Here is a 19,235-nt window from a genome sequence, read left to right as displayed (position 1 = left end):
TTAGCTCTCTAGAGATAATGACAAGGGAGGTAACTAACCCCAGGGTGGGTGCTGAACAGACATCACCAGCACAGGAGTTACAATTCAATGACTCACTCACAGGTGACATACCTCACCCTGTGACTCAGCAATGTCCACCAGACATGCCTGGACTTGTGTTCTCCAAGCACATGGACTAAGGATATAAAACAGAACACAGTGGCCCCATGCTTGGCCTTTTATCCTCCACCAACCTGTGCTGCAAGCAATAAGGACATTCAGAAGATTGTTAGAGTCTTCAGAGGAGATTGGCCCAGATTTCAAGAGTGAAACCTATGTACTATGAACTGCAATATTCAGTGGGGTGAGAAAAACGGCTTAATCTAGATGTTGCCCAGTCTAATTGGATTGAGAGTTTAGACTGCATACTTATATTTTATTTTATTTTATTTTGGTAGCCACTCTGACGTTTTGCCTATCACTTATAATCACTTAAAATCTATCTTTTCTAATCAATACACTTATTTTACTTTTCATCTTTACCAGTGAGTTTAAATGAAGTGCGTGGCAAATCTGCTCAGGTTTACAAAGGCTGGTTTATATCCACTTTCCATTGATGAAGTGGTGAACCAATTATGAACTTGCACAGCTCGTCTTGAGAAGTGCAAGATGGTATATTACTGAGGTATAAGGCTGGGAGCAGGGGGGATTCGGCTTGTGCCTTTCTCTGTGTGATTCATGAGTGGCTTTGGGAGCATTCATGCAATCTAGTTGCCCGGGGGGGCTCCACGTGTGGTTGTGCTGAGTGATAACAGTGCCTGCAGAGGTTTGCTGCTTTTCACTAGCAAAGCATTGTGAGAGACAGCCCAGGATGGAGAGATAAGAGGGCACAGTGGTCCCATGGCCCCAGGGTGCTCCCCGGGGATCCCGTCAGAAAGCTGCCTTATGATGACCTAACTCTGTAATGTGGAACAGACCTTAGTGTGCTTTACTCTCCCCCTCTCTCCCCACCCTCGCATCCAGTTTCAGTGACACAGTCTGACCCATGATTTCCAGAGTCCTCCCAGATCGTAGCAAATAGTGATAAAGGGGCTGCACAATGCCTGGGACAATGGGATTGGCTTCTCCATCTTGATCACCCCCTGCTCTCTATGGTTTGACAGTCCAGACCCCATGGAACTTCCAAAGTCAAAGAAATTGCACAGAAGAAAGTCTGCATAGAGACTGGTGCATCTGAGACTAGACAGGCTGATTTCAGGGTCCTCAGTGGGGTGTTCCCTCCATGTCTTAGTAACACAGTCTGAGCTGGGATCTGGCCCCCACCCAGAGACAGGGGTGGATTTTCTCTCCAGGGAAAGAGGCTGGCGGGAAAGTGAAGAGCGGGGCCTCATTATCAGCATCAAAAAATGTCACCTGGCCCCTTTCATAGTCCAGACAACCCCGGATCCTGCTGGGGACATGACTCAGGGTCAGGGGAGTCTCGGGGGAGGTGAGAGCTTGATACCAATCCACCCACCACATCACAGCCCAGATCCCCCCCTCAGGATTACGTCTGATCCCTCCCTTCCTCCTCACAGACTCTCTGGCCACCCCCACAGCCCAGCACATCCCATCTTCCAGCTCCACCTCCCAGCAATGTCTCCCTGAGGTGAATCCTCATGTAGCTGGAGTGGGGATTCCTTCACCTGTCTCATTAAACTGTCAGAAACTGCTCAGCAGGGGCACAGTCTTTGGGGAGTTCCCAGCTCCCCCTTCCTTAGAGTCAAGCCAGAAGCTTTATCGTGCAGTACATATTTCAAGTTTCCTTCTAAGGCATAAATATTTTCCCCAACTCTTTGATGTTCCTCAAATCTTAAAGACATTTGAACAATTTTAATGAGCATTTAATGTGCCCCCTCTACTGCAGTCACAGAGGTTGAATGTGACAGTGAATGAGCAAAGCAGGACTTCAGTAAACTCATTGTTTGTGGTATTAAAAAATAACAGCTCTCTCTAAAGAAACACAAAGAACTGTGACAATCTATGCGAGGTCTCAGGGCCTGGTAGTGGCCTGGCTACTACTTCTGTTCTCCTGCCAGTGTCCCCACTTCCAGCAAGGTCCCGGCCCTCTTTGGAGCTCCTGCACAGCGCACGGGCTTGGCAAAATAGAGAACGGCAAAGTCCTCAGGCCACTGGTTTACCCCAGCTGCAGAAGGGGGATCAGGGGCCAGACTGAGGGGGCCTGTGAGAGTCTGGGGCACGGCCACCTGGGACCAGGAAAGGGGAGTCAACCATGAAGGGAAGGAAGCACTGGCAGGAGATGCTTTTGGGGATGCAGGCAGTTGCACAGGTTGCTCTGTAACTGGCTATAATAAGAGGCTACTTCTTCAAGCTGCACCAGCTCGCTGAGATCCATTGAAGCCAGGGAACACACTCAGTGCCCCAGCTGAGAAACTGGCTCAGCGTCACTGCTGTTTCATCACACTGGCCATATTGTTGCAGCTGAGTAATGTGACCTACCCGTGTTGTTGTAAATTAGCTTCCCAGGCCCTGATGCTCCCTGGCAGCCATATGCAGTGTGCTAGCTATTTCATTAAGGAACAGATGGAAAACAAATTCTCAGCTCTGACAGCAAGGTGGGGGGAAGGGGGAGCTCAAACTTTTGCAAAGTTTGGACCCCATCTCAAAGTGACTGTCTCTAGCAGCAGCTCCCCTCCCCTTAACACACTGTGGCCACCACAGCAAATGCTGGTGAGGAAAAGAAATGTGAACAACACATGCCTTATATTTTAGTTGCCTTTGAATGTAAGTTACCTACTGGAAAGAAGAAGGAAGATCAGCACCATATGATGGGCAGAGCTCCCAAGTTACTAGATTGGTGTGTAACCTTTCTGCCAGGCTGAGTTGATAGCAGCAAGGGCCGGGTTCAGTACATAGGGGTTCCCTCTCAACAACGCAATGCAAAACTGGCTCGAGCCCCCACCCAGTGACCTGGGAAAATCTTACACACACCCCTGGGTGCCTCAAAGAGGCAATACTTCCCCTCTCACAAGCACAGAGTCTCGGTGTAGCAGAAAATCTTTAATAACATGAGGTAAACGACATCAGCATTAAATAGGGAAACCACCACAACTGGGGTCCATAAACCAAACCATGAGCAAAGACTCACCCCAGCAAATTGGGCCATGTCCTTTCCCTTTGGTTCTTGAGTCCAGCAATCCAAAAATCACCCAAAGTCCCACAAGTCAAAAGTCTCTGTCCCTGGTCAGTGCAGCCCCAGAGTTCAAAAGTTTATCTGCAAAGTTTTCCCCCCAGTTTGGGTAGAAATGCAGGTGGGGTGGTTAAGAGGCACCTTACATGGTCAGAGGCCAACTGCCCCACCTCTCTGTCAGGTTCTGCTATAGCCTTCACTGCGAGCCATCCTGCAAACTGCGCTGCTCTGCCATCCATTCTGCAATGTATCTTCAGCCCCCCCAACACAGCACTCGTAATTCCAGCTCTTTATTGACTTCAGCTTGTAATAGGAGAGCCTCAATGCTAGAGCACCATTGGCCCAAAGTGAATCCAGCTCAGCAGTCTGTAATTAGATTCCTAATAGAATCAAAAATACCTCTGATAGCCTACAGTGACAAGAAGGTGTAATTAGTAGTTCAGACCCCTAAAAACAGACCCACACCACCTAGCACAAATATCCAGCCCCAACCTCTTTCAAGCTACTGGCTTTTGGAATCCATGTCCCTTGTCTAGCGAGTGCTACTTAGTTGATGGTGAGTCCCTCCATCATAAAATAGTTCCACTGTCCTTGATTCATATAATCAGGGTAACAACACTTTATTCTTTCTGCCCCAATAATAGAGAAACTGGGGATCCCAGAGCAGCCAAAGTGACCATTTGGGCTGTTGTGGGCTCATGCTAGGCGAGATGGGTGTGCCTATGCAAACAGAAAAGGAGTACTTGTGGCACCTTAGAGACTAACCAATTTATTTGAGCATAAGCTTTCGTGAGCTATAGCTCACTTCATCGGATGCAACTCACGAAAAGCTTATGCTCAAATAAATTGTTTAGTCTCTAAGGTGCCACAAGTACTCCTTTTCTTTTTGCGAATACAGACTAACACGCCGGTTACTCTGAAACCTATGCAAACAAGATCAGCGCCTGAAGTTCTTTTCCACAACTTGCCACAATTCACCACCAGATGTCAGGGTAGAGCTTCGCCTGACTCTGCTTACAGATGGAATGTTCATCAGTTGTGCTGATTTTGGCTGCTTGTTCTGTTGCTCCAAAGAAGATAGCAGCCTGTCACAGACGCAAGGGAAAGAGAGACATTTGTCCAGTAGCTGATGGCAAAGTGCAGCAAACTAAGAGCTAGCAACCAATGAGTTCAAATATCACCTCTCCTTTTTGTTGTTTGCATTTCCATGCACATCACAACCCATATCCCTAATGACACACCACATCCCCTACCCTGGAAAGCAGGCAAGTATTAGACACTTTCTCCCTCAATTTACTGAGAGGCTGCACAAGGTCACTTCAGGTGGAACTGGGAAGAAAACGCAGCTCTCCACTATAGAAAGCCCAGATGCTAGCCACTCACTTCTACTGCTCTTCAGGATCAATGCCTGTAATAGATATGATTTGGTAATCTATCGCTATCCCACACTCAAGCCAGGAAGAGAACCTCCTGGCAAAGTGTGTGTGTCAAGGCCCATTCCAGTGCTTGGTCCTCAGCAAGAATAGCAATTCCTCCTGAAGGTCAAGTGGTGGAGGTGTGTGCTGGGGACAGGAGTGGCCATAGCACCAGCCCTGTTGCCGTGGAAGTGGGGATTGTGTGGTTCTCTTTGATACATATTTTAATTTCCTTTTTTAATAGTTTATTTAATTCACACAATAATTAAAACCATTATAATCTGTTGAATCTGGTATATTGTGCCATAAAATTCAAGTGTTCCATATTGCCAAGATCTATCACGCCTTTTGAGTGCTGATGTCAGCCACTGGCAGGTTTGGGGGTTGAGAGGTGAAGTGATCAAATCAGCTCTCTGCAGAGCATAGATGAACAATTCCTGATGTATATATTTATATAAAGCACATGACCCAGAGTGCAGGTGGGATAGCAGCATAAGACCCAGGCTATCAACGGAGTCTCTCTCTCACACACACACACACACACACACACACACACACTCACTGATGTAGGGGTAACACAATCAGCTTGGGGGAAAGGGAGAATCCCTTCACTGCCTTCAAAAATCACAGCTGGGTAATTAAAGGGAAATACACAAGGAGAATGGTTTATATGTTTCATTTAAGCGAATGTCAGGCTTAAAAGGAACTGAGAGGGATCTTTCCTAAACAGAACCCACTGTAAAAACATAAAAAATTTGAAGACGCGTTGTTCTGAAAGGCACTACAGCAAAAATAATGTCCATGAACTATGGGGTGGAATGAATGAGTTGCAATCTCACTTTTGGTAACATTTTATAGATCTCCCTCTCCCTCTCACATTCCCTTTCATTCTTCTTTTTAGAATCAGCAGATCATAAAACTATAGGGATGGAAGGGACCTCAAGAAGTCATCAAGTCAAGTCCAGCCACCAGCACTGTAGCAGGACCAAATAAACCTAGACAGTCACGGACAGCTGTTTGTCCGATTTGTTTTTAAAAGCTCCAATAATAGGGATTCCACGGTTTTCCTTGGAAGCCTATTCCACAGCTTAAATACCCTTATAGTTCAATAGTTTTTCCTAATATCTAACTGTGATGGGGTCCCCAGGGTACAACCTGGAACTGGGGTACCACTGTGCCCTCTTAACTCTCCAGCCTGGGCTATCTCTCAGAATCCTTTGTTAGTGACAAGCAGCAAACTCCTCCAGACACTGTTATCACTCAGCACAACAGTACGTGGAGCCAAGCTAGAATGCATGAATGCTCCCAAAGCCACTCACAAATCACACAGAGAAAGGCACCAGACAATTCCCCCCAGCACCCAGCCTTGCACCCCAGAGCTGTACCATCATGCCCTGGTCAGAACCTGACCAGTATACATTTATTACCCAGTCCGCCCCTCTCTCAATGTGGAGATGACATACACAAGCCTTTGTAAGCTGAGCTGAGATTTCCCAAGCACTTCAACTGAAACACAGTGTTTTAGGTAAAATATAAAACAAGTTTATTGTCTACAGAAAGATAGATTTTTAAGTGATTATAAGTGGTGGGCATAAAAGGTCAGAGATAGTTACCAAAGAAAATAAAAGATAAGCATGCAATCTAAATCTTAAACCTTACTACTCTCAGCAGTATTAAGATCAAGCAATTTTCTCACCCCACTGGATGTTACAATTCATAATACACAGGCCTCTCTCTCAAGCCTGAGACTAGTCTCCTCAGCTGAGTCTTTCTGTCTTCCCAGCATTCTTGTTGCTTCCAGCGTAGGTGAGGGAGAAGAAAGGAAAAAGCACGATACTACTGTCTCCTATTTTATATCCTTAGTCCATGTGCCTAGAAGACACTTGCCCAGACATTTTCTGGTGGGTTTTGCTGAATCCCCCTGGTGTGGTCTTTTGCGACTGAGTCATAGAGTTGAGCAGTCCCCATTGTGTGGTGCTTGTGAAACTGTCATTGAATTGTATATCCCTTGATTACAACTCCCCTGGTGATTAATGGTCGTTGAACTCCCTCCTGGGTGGAGATCATCACCCTTGTAATAGAGACTCTCAAATTTGCAATGTATTTCAGTAACAAACATAAAGCAAAATTTCATAACTTCATGCACGCTAATGATATACATATTTCGACAGAACAATGGGCTTCAGCAGATCATAATCTTTCATATGATATCTTACATGGCATGCTTTGTATTAAATATCCCAACCATATATGGATGATGAATATGGGGGTACAGGATGCTAATTTGAGGTACGTGTCACATTAACCTAAATCTCCCTTGCTGCAGATTAAGCCCATTACTACTTTTCTTTTATTTCATCCAGTTTGGCACATCATTTTCTCTAGCACACATTTTCCATCACTGCTTCTCTGTCTCCCTCTAACACTCCTCTGTTCCCTATCACAGATCATTCCAACTTGGTTTCCCAGTTCTCTCGCTTGAGTTTATCACTTCCCCTTGTGCTGCCCCCTGAGCATTTTCCTTCTCAGGATTGTTTTGCTTTCACTCTCTCCATTTCAGTTTCCCTCCACTTGCCCAGGCTTCACTGTTTACTCTCGTTTTAATTGATTTTTTTCTTTCATTATTTTTCTCCCTTCTGGTCAAATATGTGCCATATGTGCCTTTCCACTCCACACAGCCAGCTCATCTTCATCCAGATGATGTCACTCCCCTATTATATGCTCCTTTTCCCTGGGGTCCTGGAGGTCACACTCTCCAGTCACTGGGTCTCCTTCTCCTAGGATCCCTGCTGGTGCAGAGCCTCCTGCTTCTCCTCATGTTTCCCTGCCACCCCCACATCTCCCTGTCCCCCAGCCCAGCTAGTAATTTGCCCCCAGCCTCCAAATCAATTCTGCCCTCAATCCTATATCAATTCTGATCCCTGAAGCCCCACATCTGCCCCTTCCCCTCAGAGCCCCTCTGCTCCTCCTGCAGCTCCAGGGTTTTCCCTCTCTTCTTATTCATGGAGGAAAGGGGCGGGAGATTTGAGGGCTCATATGGATGTTGTGGGTTTGGTAAAGAGGGGTCATCCAGGGTCATAGAGATGAGCCTAGCCAGATGGGAGTCCTCCAGGGTCATAGAAACTAGGACGACTGTTGAAAGAGAAGCCAATTTTTTCATTCCCAGTTAGCTATACCCCCTCCCCCCACAGGTCTCAGTGACACAGTCTGACACAGTATCCCCAGAGTCCTCCCAGATCATGGAGGACAGTGACAAACAGGCTGCACAATCCCTGGAACAATGAGATTGACTTCTCCATCTCAGTTAATCCCAGCTGCCTATGGTTTGACAGACCAGACCCCCAGAACCTCCAGGGCAGTAGAGACTACACAGTAGAAAGTCTGGAAGCAGACAAGAGTCCTCCAGGGTCATAGAGTCTGGTGTCTGAGGCTAGAGAGACTGATCTGAGGGTCCCCAGTGAGGTATTTCCCATGTATCTCAGTGACACAGCCTGAGCTGGGATCCTGCCCCCCACCCAGAGCCACAGGCGGATTTTCTCCCCAGCAAAAGAAGTCAGTGGGAAAGTGAAGATTGGGGCCTCATTGCCAGCACTGAAAAATGTCACCTGCCCTTGTTCATAGTCCAGAGAAACCCAGATCATCTGGGGTACCTTGCACAGGGATAGGTGGGTAACAGGGGAGGTTAAAGCCTGGTACTGACCCACCCACCGCTGCACAGCCCAGATCCCTTCCTCAGGGTTCTGGATGAGATGTCCCTTCCTCCTCACAGACTCTCTGGCAACCCCCACAGCCCAGCATCCCTTATCCCACACCTCCACCTCCCAGGCATGTCTCCCCGAGGTGTATCCCTCACAGCTCAGCACACAGGGATCAGTGTCAAATCTCTCCTGGGTTACTGGGCAGATCCTCACACGTGAATCCACATCTCACATTTTTCTGATCTTCAGACAGCATAAGGATGAGATGAGCCATGTCTGGATCCAGAGTCACATTTTCTGGGGAGAGAAAGAATCAGAGCATTAGAGGCAGAGCTCAGCCCTGGGGGAGACTAGGACCATTTCTCACACTCCCAGCAGCCTTGTTCTGGCTGGGACAGTCCTGGGTCCCAGGGAGCTGCCTCTGTCCTGGGCGCCTGAGACTGAGCAGAGGGGTCACTGCAGTTTCTCATTCTGTTTAATGGGAGCCACTCATTACTTTCATGTGTTTTATAGAGGCTTCAGGTCCCTGATTCCCCTGCCGGGGCTGCTCCATTCCCAACTGCAGAGACACAGAAAGGAAGGTTTCAGAAGCTTTTAGTGAGGAGGGAGCAGAGGAGGCAGGTACCAGCTCTAAACCCCAGAGGGAAGCTCCCTCCCCTAAATGCAGCCTCCACTCCCAGGCTGAGGAATAGAAAGGAAGGTTCAGCACTGGGGAATGCTTTAAGACCAGAGAGTAGGAGGTGGCATTGGGAGGGGTAACCCCATCTTCAGCTCCGAGAGAAGGGAGGCGGTGCCACCATCTGAGGCAGAGCATCTCCCCAATCCATGAAGCAGGGAGCAGCTCGAATGGCAGAGCACCATCCTGCCCAAAGGAAACGTAGGATGTTGGAGAAGAGTGATGGGCGAGACCCGCCTCTGCCAGGGTGAAGGAGAGGGATGTGTCAGCCCTCAGGGGAGAGAGCTCTGTCCTCATTCCTCTCAATTTAACATTGAAAGGGCCTGTCAATGTCTATGAAAACCCTGGGGTCAGAATTAAGGGTGTTTGGATGTTGGTCAGTGACTGTTTCTATTCACTGGTGTGCGCATGAATTGAGCACTAAGGTTGTTGTCAGGATTGTTTGTGTGACTTCAGCTTGGGATCTCCTTAGTAGTGAATGTTCTCTTTTTTAGGGCTGTGAGTGTCATGGTCTGTGTTGGTTTGGCTGGTAACTTTAGCTTCAAATTCATGAAATGTTTTCATGTGAATTTTCTCCTTCTTTAAAAGATAATGTCCACCTGCAATCTCACCATGTCTGTGTGCCCCTATCTCCAGTTCAGATGGCAGAGTGTCTGAAGAGGAAAAGGATAAAAGAGAGGTGAGATTTCATGCTGTCATATTTATAACAGCATTCTCATTTGTAACTAATATAACTGTCTTTTAATTATGGTTGAGCCCTGAAGTACCCATGGAGTCGGCACTTATGCTCACAAGCACCCTACGAGATACAATCTGTAAGAAATATTTACTTTTCCCTCCTCATCTCCTCCCACCCTCTACATCCCAGCTGGTTTGTCTCATTCACCTATTGCATTTTGTCAGACCCTAGACCCAGATCCTGCAAAGACCTTAGTGTCAATGTAACTGTACACACTTTGGTCTCTTTGACATTAATAGGATGTTAAGAATTTGCAGGGTCAGAGCTCTGAATTGTGAGCTCTTTGGGTCTATTTATTCAGTGTCAATGAAGTGCTCAGCACAACAGGGCCTTTGTCCTCCATAGACAGGAATACAAATAATAGTAAGTTTTTTTATGTATGTGGAAATTCAAGCTGGGAAGGGTCGGCTCAATGGGTCAGATTCCCCCTGAACTGGTAAAGGGATAGAGGGGGGCAGTTTGTGACTCCCCTATTCAGTGGCTGCTTGGCACAGGCTAGGGAAGTCCTGAGATCCGGCCAGAGTAAACACCCCTGTTTCTGTGACCCCCAGGGACTTTGCAAGTTTTGTGGTTAGGAGAGAGAAACTCTCAGGGACCCAAAATTAGGCCATTTTGCTAAATTTGGGCCTTAAGGTTGTCACCTTCGGTAAATCATGAATTAATGTGAGATGTCCTGATGCTTGGGCCCTGCTACACCTGCTCAATAGCTCTACTCTCCACCTTTCATTCAATAGATATGTACAGTATTTTAAATCAAGAACACATCTCCTCCCACAGACTCAGAGGTTCATCCCAATTTCCTCTCCTAGATCCTTTCTCAGTGCCTTTGAATTTCCTCAGAGTCTCCGTTAGAACAATAGTTTTCTGGGAGAAATCACTGAGTCTCTTTTCTTGTTCAGGGAAAGTCTCCACAGGCTGCTGGAACTTCCTCTTTTCATAGAAACCATTTCACTTTGTGTTATTTCCTTTAGTGACTCATTATAATTCCTTGTTAGTGAACGTTGCTGCTCTAATGGGCTTGGAGTTAGAATTCCTCTACTTCTCCCAGCCTCAAAGTAGGTGCAACACAGGCCATGGCAGTGTAACATTTTGCTTAAAGGTCCCATTAATATTCTTCAACTCTGGCCTGGAGAGACAAGCTCTGGGGATAAAAGGGGAAGTGAGTCTCCATGGACAATTCACTCCTTGGCCTCCACACTATGATGGACAGGAAGTTCCCATGCCAACTTCCCCCTCCCAAGCTCATTGCACATAGTTCTCCAAACAGTCCTCAGGTGGGAAAGACTCTTCATCACTGCTGATCTGGGTTGGATTGCAGTGTCCCAGTAGTGAAAGGCTCACATTTCACCCACATAATCCTGAGGCAGCCAGTCCCCCAGGGATGTGACATCTCTAAGAAATACTTTAGGTTAATCTTTCCCACTGAATGGATAATTCCAGAGTCTTCTGTAAAAAAGGTCAGTGTGACACCACCAGGCCAGCTCAGGTCAAAGCCATAGGCCAATTCACTTCTGTGTGAATATCAAAGAAATGTTAAGTGTACTAATTCTGGAGTATTAATCTAGTTGAAAGGAAATGTGAATGATATTGTCTTCACTCATCTGTAACCTGTTATCTGCTATCTCATACATAATGCATATTGTTCGGTAATAGCACGTAACAATCCATTAGTTTTCATGAAGTTTACACATCAGGTAAATTCTCATCTTGATGCTAACACACACTTTTGATCTAGGGTCAATTAAGTACAGGGACATACATAACATAATATCTCTGTAATTTAATTGCCCATCAGACAGGATTGGGGCCTTGGAACGGGAAATGAAGAAGCATGCTGACTTCAAGCATGGGTCATTGCATTCGACAATGGAAATCTTCAGGCTCAGACTGCATTTAGTCAACAAAGGAAAAATGCACACTGTGATGAAAACACTTGGATGATTGCTTTCTGTGGAAAGAAGCTGTAAATACTGATTCCAGGGAATGATCCTGTATCTCTGAACTGTTTTAGATTCGAAGAGGGTGGAATACTGAGTGAGTGGAAGGAGGTCCCCAAAGTGATTTTGGGTATCCCTGAGAGACTTTTGGAAAACTAGCAGACTACTACATCTCTGCTATCATCTTGGAGTTATACACTTTGACTCACCTGTTAATGTATTTTACCTGCTTAAACCTCTCAATAAGTCTCAGTTCTTTTTCTTAGCTAATAAATCTTTAGTTAGTTTACTAGTGAATTTACTTCAGCGTTGTCTTTGGTGAGATCCAGAGTACAAATTTGACCAGGGTAAGTGACTGACCCTTTGTGGTTGGGAGTAACCTAATGTGATGTGATATTTGGTATAGTGACCAATATCACAAAGCCCAGTTTGTCTGGGTGGCAAGAAGGGCTGGAGATCCTAAGGGGACTGTCTTTGACTCCATGGTAAGACTGATACAGTGATCCAGGAGTGCATGTTCGTTACTGGTTCGGTGAAATCTAATTATAGAATATACCACCAGTTTAGGGTGTCTGCCCTGTTTTCTGGCATCTGACCTGAATTTAGCATTCACAGTTGTAAGCCATTCCAGACAGCAAGTGAGAACATCAGGATTAAATTCATTAGAGAGATTTGTATCCAAAGTGTGAACCTGCCCCACACATTTTGCCATGTAGCCCTGGAGAGAAGTGGTGTTAACATGGCTTCCAAGTCCTTTCCCAGCATGTGAAGTGGGTGTGGGAGTGAGAAAGAGCCATGTACCTGCTCAAGATACTTCTGACATCCTAGAGGGGAAAGAGAGAGAAAAATAATCTGAGACCCACTTGAAACACACTGAGGATTGCAGGGAAGGGATTTTGCAAATCTTGAAAAAAGAAGCTCTGGTCTGGCCCCAGAACCATGGATTATCTCAGCTAATGGGGCTTTTCCATCTCTCATATCTATATATCTCTAATTCATCATAGAAAAATTGTAATGCACATTTCAGGAATTCACTGACAGCTGGACTCCAGTGCTCACAATTTGGGCACGGTCCTGTCACTGTGGTGGGATCTGGGGTATTTCTTACTCTTTCTCACCTGCAGGAATTTGCTTACTGGCTTCTGATACTTCCCCTCCATCTCACTGATCAGCTCACTGAGATGGGAAATCTCCTCTGAGAGTTTGGTGATATTTTCATTCTGTATCTTCACAATCTCCTTGTCCAGCTTTTCCAGCTCGGCCAGCAGAAGTCGATCTTGTTCCTCCAGGAACTGCCGCAGTTTCTGAAATTCAGATACAATCTTCTGCCTCTCTGTTTCTGTCTGTTTCTGTAAGAAAATAGGGAAAGGGCTTGTTTGGGACGTGAATGGAGCCTGGGGTCCTTTCATGGAGTGCTGAGTGTGCAGGAGGGAGAATTTCTTTGCACATTCTAAGACATCTAACACTTGCCTGTGACCTGTGGTTAGTAGAAAGAGGATTTTCTCACACCTTCCCATTTGGCCCCTATATCTCTTAAAGGGATATTCTCATGCCTGACATGGTTAGGATATCATGTTACCAGCGGCCTTTAAAAATGCAGATCCAAGGCAGCCTGAGGCAAGACTCAGCACTAGATCTGGGTGACATTTTTTGCACTAAACTTTTTTGGAGGGAAAAGGCAGATTCATTGACTCTGAAATATTTAATGAATTCCTCTCAATGTCACCCACATTTTTTGGATGGATAAATAAAGAAATAAATTCTGAAAAAAATCAAGAAAATGTTTTGATTATTCAATTTGAAATTAGTTTTTGCTTCAAAAAGTCCTTCTTCGTGGTCAAAATTGAAACAAAACACTGCCCAAGAAAAAATGGAACACTGATTTGCTGCACTTTGTTTAATTATTTTAGGTTTGACCATTTTTTTCCCAATTTCCAGTCAATGAAAAGTTTTGTTGTTTACTCAGCTCTACACAGAACTACGTTGACACAGATGTATGGAAAGAAAAAATGAATCAATTGAACAAAAAGTGCAGACAGGCACAGAACTGTGCATTGGATACATTCAGATCATTTTGGCAAGATTTTTGTCAAAGCCACAAAAGGTGGACAAGAATTCATTACCAGAAATGAAAGCTTAGAATCTGAAGATGGAGAAGAGGATTTTTCAGGCCTTCTGTTTGGAGGTGAGTGCACACATACGCACAGAGCATCCGTGGTAACGGAGTAGTAGATAAAAGCCAACATTTCCTAAGGCCACAAGGGAATCTGCCTACAAACCAACCTCGCACCCCATGTCAATGCAGGTTAATAACAACAGGAGCCTACCAGATACTCCTGGCTTTTCTTCTCTCTACTCAATTTAAATCCCTGGAAATTTTCTCTCTCTTCCCTCAGAATCTTCAAATAGAGCTGGATTTTATCCTGAATCAACAGAAATGATTTGGGTGGTTTGATTTTTATTTTTAGGGGTGAAGGTGCATCTCAGTTTAACCCCTCATGGAAATTCAGAATCCCAAGGAGAAACTTAATGTAACCCTTCTGCTCGTCAGAGTTGGCAGCAACAAGGGCCGGGTTCAATATCTAGGGGATCCATTCCAATAACACAATGCAAACCGGCTCGAGCCCCCACCCAGTGACCTGGGACAAATATATACCACCCCCGCTGGGCGCCTCCAAGAGGCAATACTTCCCCTCTCGCAAGCACATAGTCTGAGTGTAGCAAAAGCCTTTTAATAACAGAGAGAAACAATGTGGCATTATGTTGGGGAAACACCACCAACAGGATTCATAACACAACCCATAAGCAAAAAAACCCCACCCCAAGCAAATTGGGGCATGCCTTTTTCCCCTTGGTTCTTGAGTCCAGCAACCCCAAATCACCCAAAGTCCCAAAAGTCCAATGCCCCAAAAAGTCTCTGTCCCTGGTCAGGGCAGCCCCAGAGTTCGAAAGTTTATCTGCGGAGCTTTACCTCCCAAATTGGGTGGAAATGGGACAGGGGTAAGAGGCACCTTACATGATCTGAAGCTGACCGCCCCATAGCGGCGCTCCGCTCTGCCAGCCGCCCCACGAACTCCTTCACTCAGCTCCGCTCCACTCCGCCAGCCGCCCCACGAACTCCTTTGCTCAGCCGCGCTCCGCTCTACCAGTCCCACGAACTCCTTTGCTCAGCTGCGCTCCGCTCCGCCAGTCGCCCCACGAACTCCTTCGCTCAGCTGCGCTTCGCTCCGCCCCGCCAGCCAGCCAGCTGCCCCACGAACTCCTTCGCTCAACTCCACGGCCCACAAGCAGCTCCTGCCATCCACAAACTGCTCCACGTCGAACTGCTTCACCAGCCGTCCCGCAAACTGGTCCACAATATATCTTCAGGCTCCCCCACTACTTAACACAACACTCAGTGATTTCAGCTCTTAGATAAATTAAGCTTGTAGTAGGGGAGCCCCAGTGCTGGTGCACTATCAGCCCAAAGTGAACTCAGCAACCTATAACTAGACTTTTAATGAAATCAAAATTAGCTCTGATATTCTACAGTGGAGAGAAGAGAAGAGAAAGTGTCATTAGCATGTAAGGCACTCACCAAGGGGCCCATGCCACCAAGTATTAATACTTGTCCCCAACCTCTCTCCCTTCACACAGTTTTGGAACCCATGACCCTTGCCTAGCGAGTGCTACTTAGTTGATGGTGAATCCCTCCATCATAACAAAAGGCCACGTACAGTTCCAAGCACAGTTCCCATAATCAGGGTAATAACAATTTATTCTTCCTGCCCCAATAACAGAGACACTGGGGATCCCACAGCAGCCAAAGTGACCATTTGGGCAGCTATGGTCTCATTCTAGGCGGGCTGGGTGTGCCTATGCAAATGAGATCAGCCCCTGAAGTTCTTTTCCACAACTTGCCACACCTCACCACCAGATGTCAGGGTGGAGCTCATCCTGACACTGCTTACATTAATCTCCTTACTGGCTTCAGACTTTTCTCAAAGAGTCTTCCCCTTCTAACAGACTTCATCACTGCTAGGAGCTGCTAGGGCCACAACAGCATAGTCTCATGGTTCAGGCACTGGTGTGGGCCTTGAGAGACCTTGGTCCTATTGCCCACCCAGTCACTCTCCTGCTGGGTGACCTTAGGCAATTAACTTTCCCACTCTGGCCCTCCATTTCCTATCCCACTCTGCATTTTTCTTCTCAGATTAGCCTATACATTAGATTATCCCTGCTCAGAGCAGGGATTGTCCCTCACACTGTTTTGTGCAGGTTCCAGCAAAATCAAGGTCAAATCTCATCTGGGGTCTGTAGTGACTACTGGCATGCAAATGACAACAATGATGATAAATGCTAAGATACAGATCAGCAATGACAACATCAGCTTTTTAACTTGATATTCTCCAGTCTGAAGGCAACAGTCTCACATAGACAGGCCTGCAGGTGATTTAAACCTCACTGATCATTTAACAGCTTCTGTTCCATAGAGAGTTCCCTTAGTTCACCAGTGGGAGCTGGGTTTGAAAAGGATTCTGCTTCTCAGGTAAAACTTTCCCACATTAGACATTTTTCAAGTCTTAATTGTTTGCCACCCAGCTGTCTCATTTATTGTTTATAACATCTCCCATACAATGAAGGCCTTACAGAGTTGAACAATGCAGTCACACCTCTGACAGGCAACTTCCACCTGGCATAAAAATCCAAAGCTGTTACTCATTGAACTTGACAGCAATTCCCTACCTTGTACTCCTGGTTATCCTCCCTTATGGGAACCACAGTGTGAGCTCGGTGAGTCCGGGACAGATGGCAAACCACACAGATGGGGGTTTGATCTTCTTCACAGAACAGTGTCAGAGCCTTCTGGTGTTCCACACACACTCCTGATCCCTTCGCTGCCTGGAAACCCAGCCATTTGGCTATTTTTAGGACATTGGCCAGCTGTCTGTTTGGCCTGAGGTTTCTCTGTTGCACAGCTTGTCTGCACTTAGGGCAGGTGATGCCTGTGTCTGATTCTCCCCAGCACTGGCTGATGCAGGCTCGGCAGAAATTGTGCCCACACTCCAGAGTGACAGGTTCTGTGAAATACTCCAGACAGATGGGACAAGTAGCTTCATCCTGGAGACTTTCCACAGAGCTCCCTGCAGCCCTGGCTCCCTCTGGACAGTGTAACAGGGTAAGGTTCACTTTCCCGAGCTCAGAAACAAGCCCCCCCTGTAGCAGCACCTGGGTGTTTCCCTTCCTGGAACTGACTCCTGCTGTTTGCTGAGCTGGAACGAGCCCCCTGGTAACATTACAGCCCTGGGGCTCTTGTGAAAACAATACCACTAGGCTAGGCTGTGGTCCTGCAACCAGCCCCCTCTTCCTGGCAGCCAGGTCCAGGCAGTGAGACAGGAGGCGAGCCACCCCTTCCCCAGCCAGGCTCTGTACACAAAGGCAGCAAACCAGAGTAGCCACCCTCAAACGTGAGAAGCATCTCTGTCCTGCCCCCTCTGCTCCACATTTGGGCCTGGCTGCCAGGGAGAGAAGCTGAGTGAGCCAGAAAAATGCCAGGGGGAGGTGCAGCAGGAGAAGGAAAGGTCTCTCACACCCAGTCGGTAACTTTGGCAGGGAGAGCGTGGCAGCACTGGGCTGGGCAAAGGGTGGGAGGATTGCTGGGGAAGGCACTGGGAAAAGGTTCCCTCTGCTCAGCCTGAGTTAGGGTCATTGCCCGCTGTGAGAGGTTGTCACTCCCCGGGGTGTAGTCTGGGAGTGGTTGGAACTGCTGTGCCTCCTAACAATTCAGCTGAGTTGTCCTTTCGCACACTGCTCTACTGGTGATACACAGCCAGCCCCTCCAGGCCCTGTTATCACCCAACATGACAGCGGGTGACGCCACACACCTAACTGAGTTACCTCAGTGCTTTACCTAAGCCACGCAAGGACAAACAGGAGACAACCTCCATTTTCCCAGCTCCCCAGCCTTGCACCCCTGTTGGAGTATGAGCCCAGAATTGTATCATTTTGCACTGCACAGGATCTGTACAATGCAAGCTCATTAATTAATTCTCTCCCCCCTCGATGTGGGGAAGATGTGCAACAGCCTTTGTTTACCAAGCAGAGATTTTCCCAAACACCTCACTTAAAGACACACTAGTAAAGGTTTAACATCCCTGTGGTGGGGAAAACTCTACAGCAGCCCAACACCATAGCATTTAATTTCAGAAAGGGGAACTACACAAAAATGAGGAGGTTAGTGAAACAGAAATTAAAAGGTACAGCGCCAAAAGTGAAATCCCTGCAACCTGCATGGAAACATTTTAAAGACACCATAATGGAGGCTCAACTTAAATGTATACCGCAAATTAAAAAACATAGTAAGAGAACCAGAAAAGTGTCACTGTGGTTACACAACAAAGTAAAAGAAGCAGTGAAAGGCAAAAAGGCATCCTTTAAAAAATGGAAGTTAAATCCTAATGAGAAGACTAGAAAGGAGCATAAACTCTGACAAATGAAGTGTAAAAATATAATTAGAAAGGCCAAAAAAGAATTTGAAGAACAGCCATCCAAAGAGTCAAAAACTAAGAGCAAAAAAATTTTTAAGGACATCCGAAGCAGGAATCCTGCTAAACAACCAGTGGGGCCATTGGACAATCGAGATGCTAAAGGAGCACTCAAGGATGATGAGGCCATTGTGGAGAAACTAAATGAATTCTTTGCATCAGTCTTCATGGCTGAGAATGTGAGGGGGATTCCCAAACCAGAGCCATACTTTTTAGGGGTCTAAATTAGCTGTTACCACTCAAGAAAGAATTCTTGGAGTCATTGTGGATAGTTCTCTGAAAACATCCACTCAATGTGCAGTAGCAGTCAAAAAAGCAAACAGAATGTTGGGAATCATTAAGAAAGGGATAGATAAAAAGACACAAAATATCATATTGCCTCTATATAAATCCATGGTATGCCCACATCTTGAATACTGTGCGCAGACGTGGTCGCCCCATCTCAAAAAAGGTATATTGGAATTGGAAAAGGTTCAGAAAATGGCAATAAACATGATTGGGGTATGGAACAGCTTCCATATGAGGAGAGATTAATAAGACTGGGACTTTTCAGCTTGGGAAAGAGACGACTAAGGGGGGATACGATAGAGGTCTATAAAATCAGGATTGGTGTGGAGAAAGTAAATAAGGAAGTGTTTACTTATTCTCATAACACAAGAACTAGGAGTCACCAAAAGAAATTAATAAGCAGCAGGTTTAAAACAAACAAAAGAAAGTATTTCTTCATACAACGCACAGTCAATCTGTGGAACTCTTTGCCAGAGGCTGTTGTGAAGGCCAAGACTATAACAGGGTTCAGAAAAGCACTAGATAAATTAATGGAGGATAGGTCCATCAATGGCTATTAGCCAGCATGGGCAGGGATGGTGTCCCTAGCCTGTTTGCCAGAAGCTGGGAATGGGCGACAGAACTTGATGATTACCTGTTCCGTTCATTCCCTCTGGGGCACCTGGCATTGGTCACTGTCAGAATACAGGATACTTGGCTAGATGGACCTTTGGTCTGACCTAGTATGGCCATTCTTATGTTCTTATAAAACAAGTTTATTAACTACAGAAAGATAGATTTTAAGTGATT

The 19,235-nt window shown here is 46.3% G+C and overlaps 1 protein-coding gene across 1 annotated transcript; it reads right to left on the bottom strand.

Moving 5' to 3' along the window:
• Window positions 1–1,266: 1,266 nt before the first annotated feature.
• LOC144276700 (zinc finger protein RFP-like) lies at window positions 1,267–17,476 on the bottom strand. Its single transcript, XM_077836962.1, is given in 11 exon segments — window positions 1,267–1,605; window positions 8,403–8,471; window positions 8,473–8,579; window positions 9,570–9,611; window positions 10,522–10,625; window positions 12,211–12,225; window positions 12,436–12,458; window positions 12,753–12,983; window positions 13,962–14,057; window positions 16,360–16,775; window positions 17,470–17,476. Coding segments are annotated over 11 exon segments (1,449 nt in total).
• Window positions 17,477–19,235: the final 1,759 nt, after the last annotated feature.

The sequence above is a fragment of the Eretmochelys imbricata genome, chromosome 17, assembly GCF_965152235.1.
Source record: "Eretmochelys imbricata isolate rEreImb1 chromosome 17, rEreImb1.hap1, whole genome shotgun sequence".
Taxonomy (NCBI): Eukaryota; Metazoa; Chordata; order Testudines; family Cheloniidae; genus Eretmochelys; species Eretmochelys imbricata.
The sequence above is the reverse complement of the archived record's forward strand: the minus strand, read 5'-3'. Positions and strand labels throughout refer to the sequence as shown.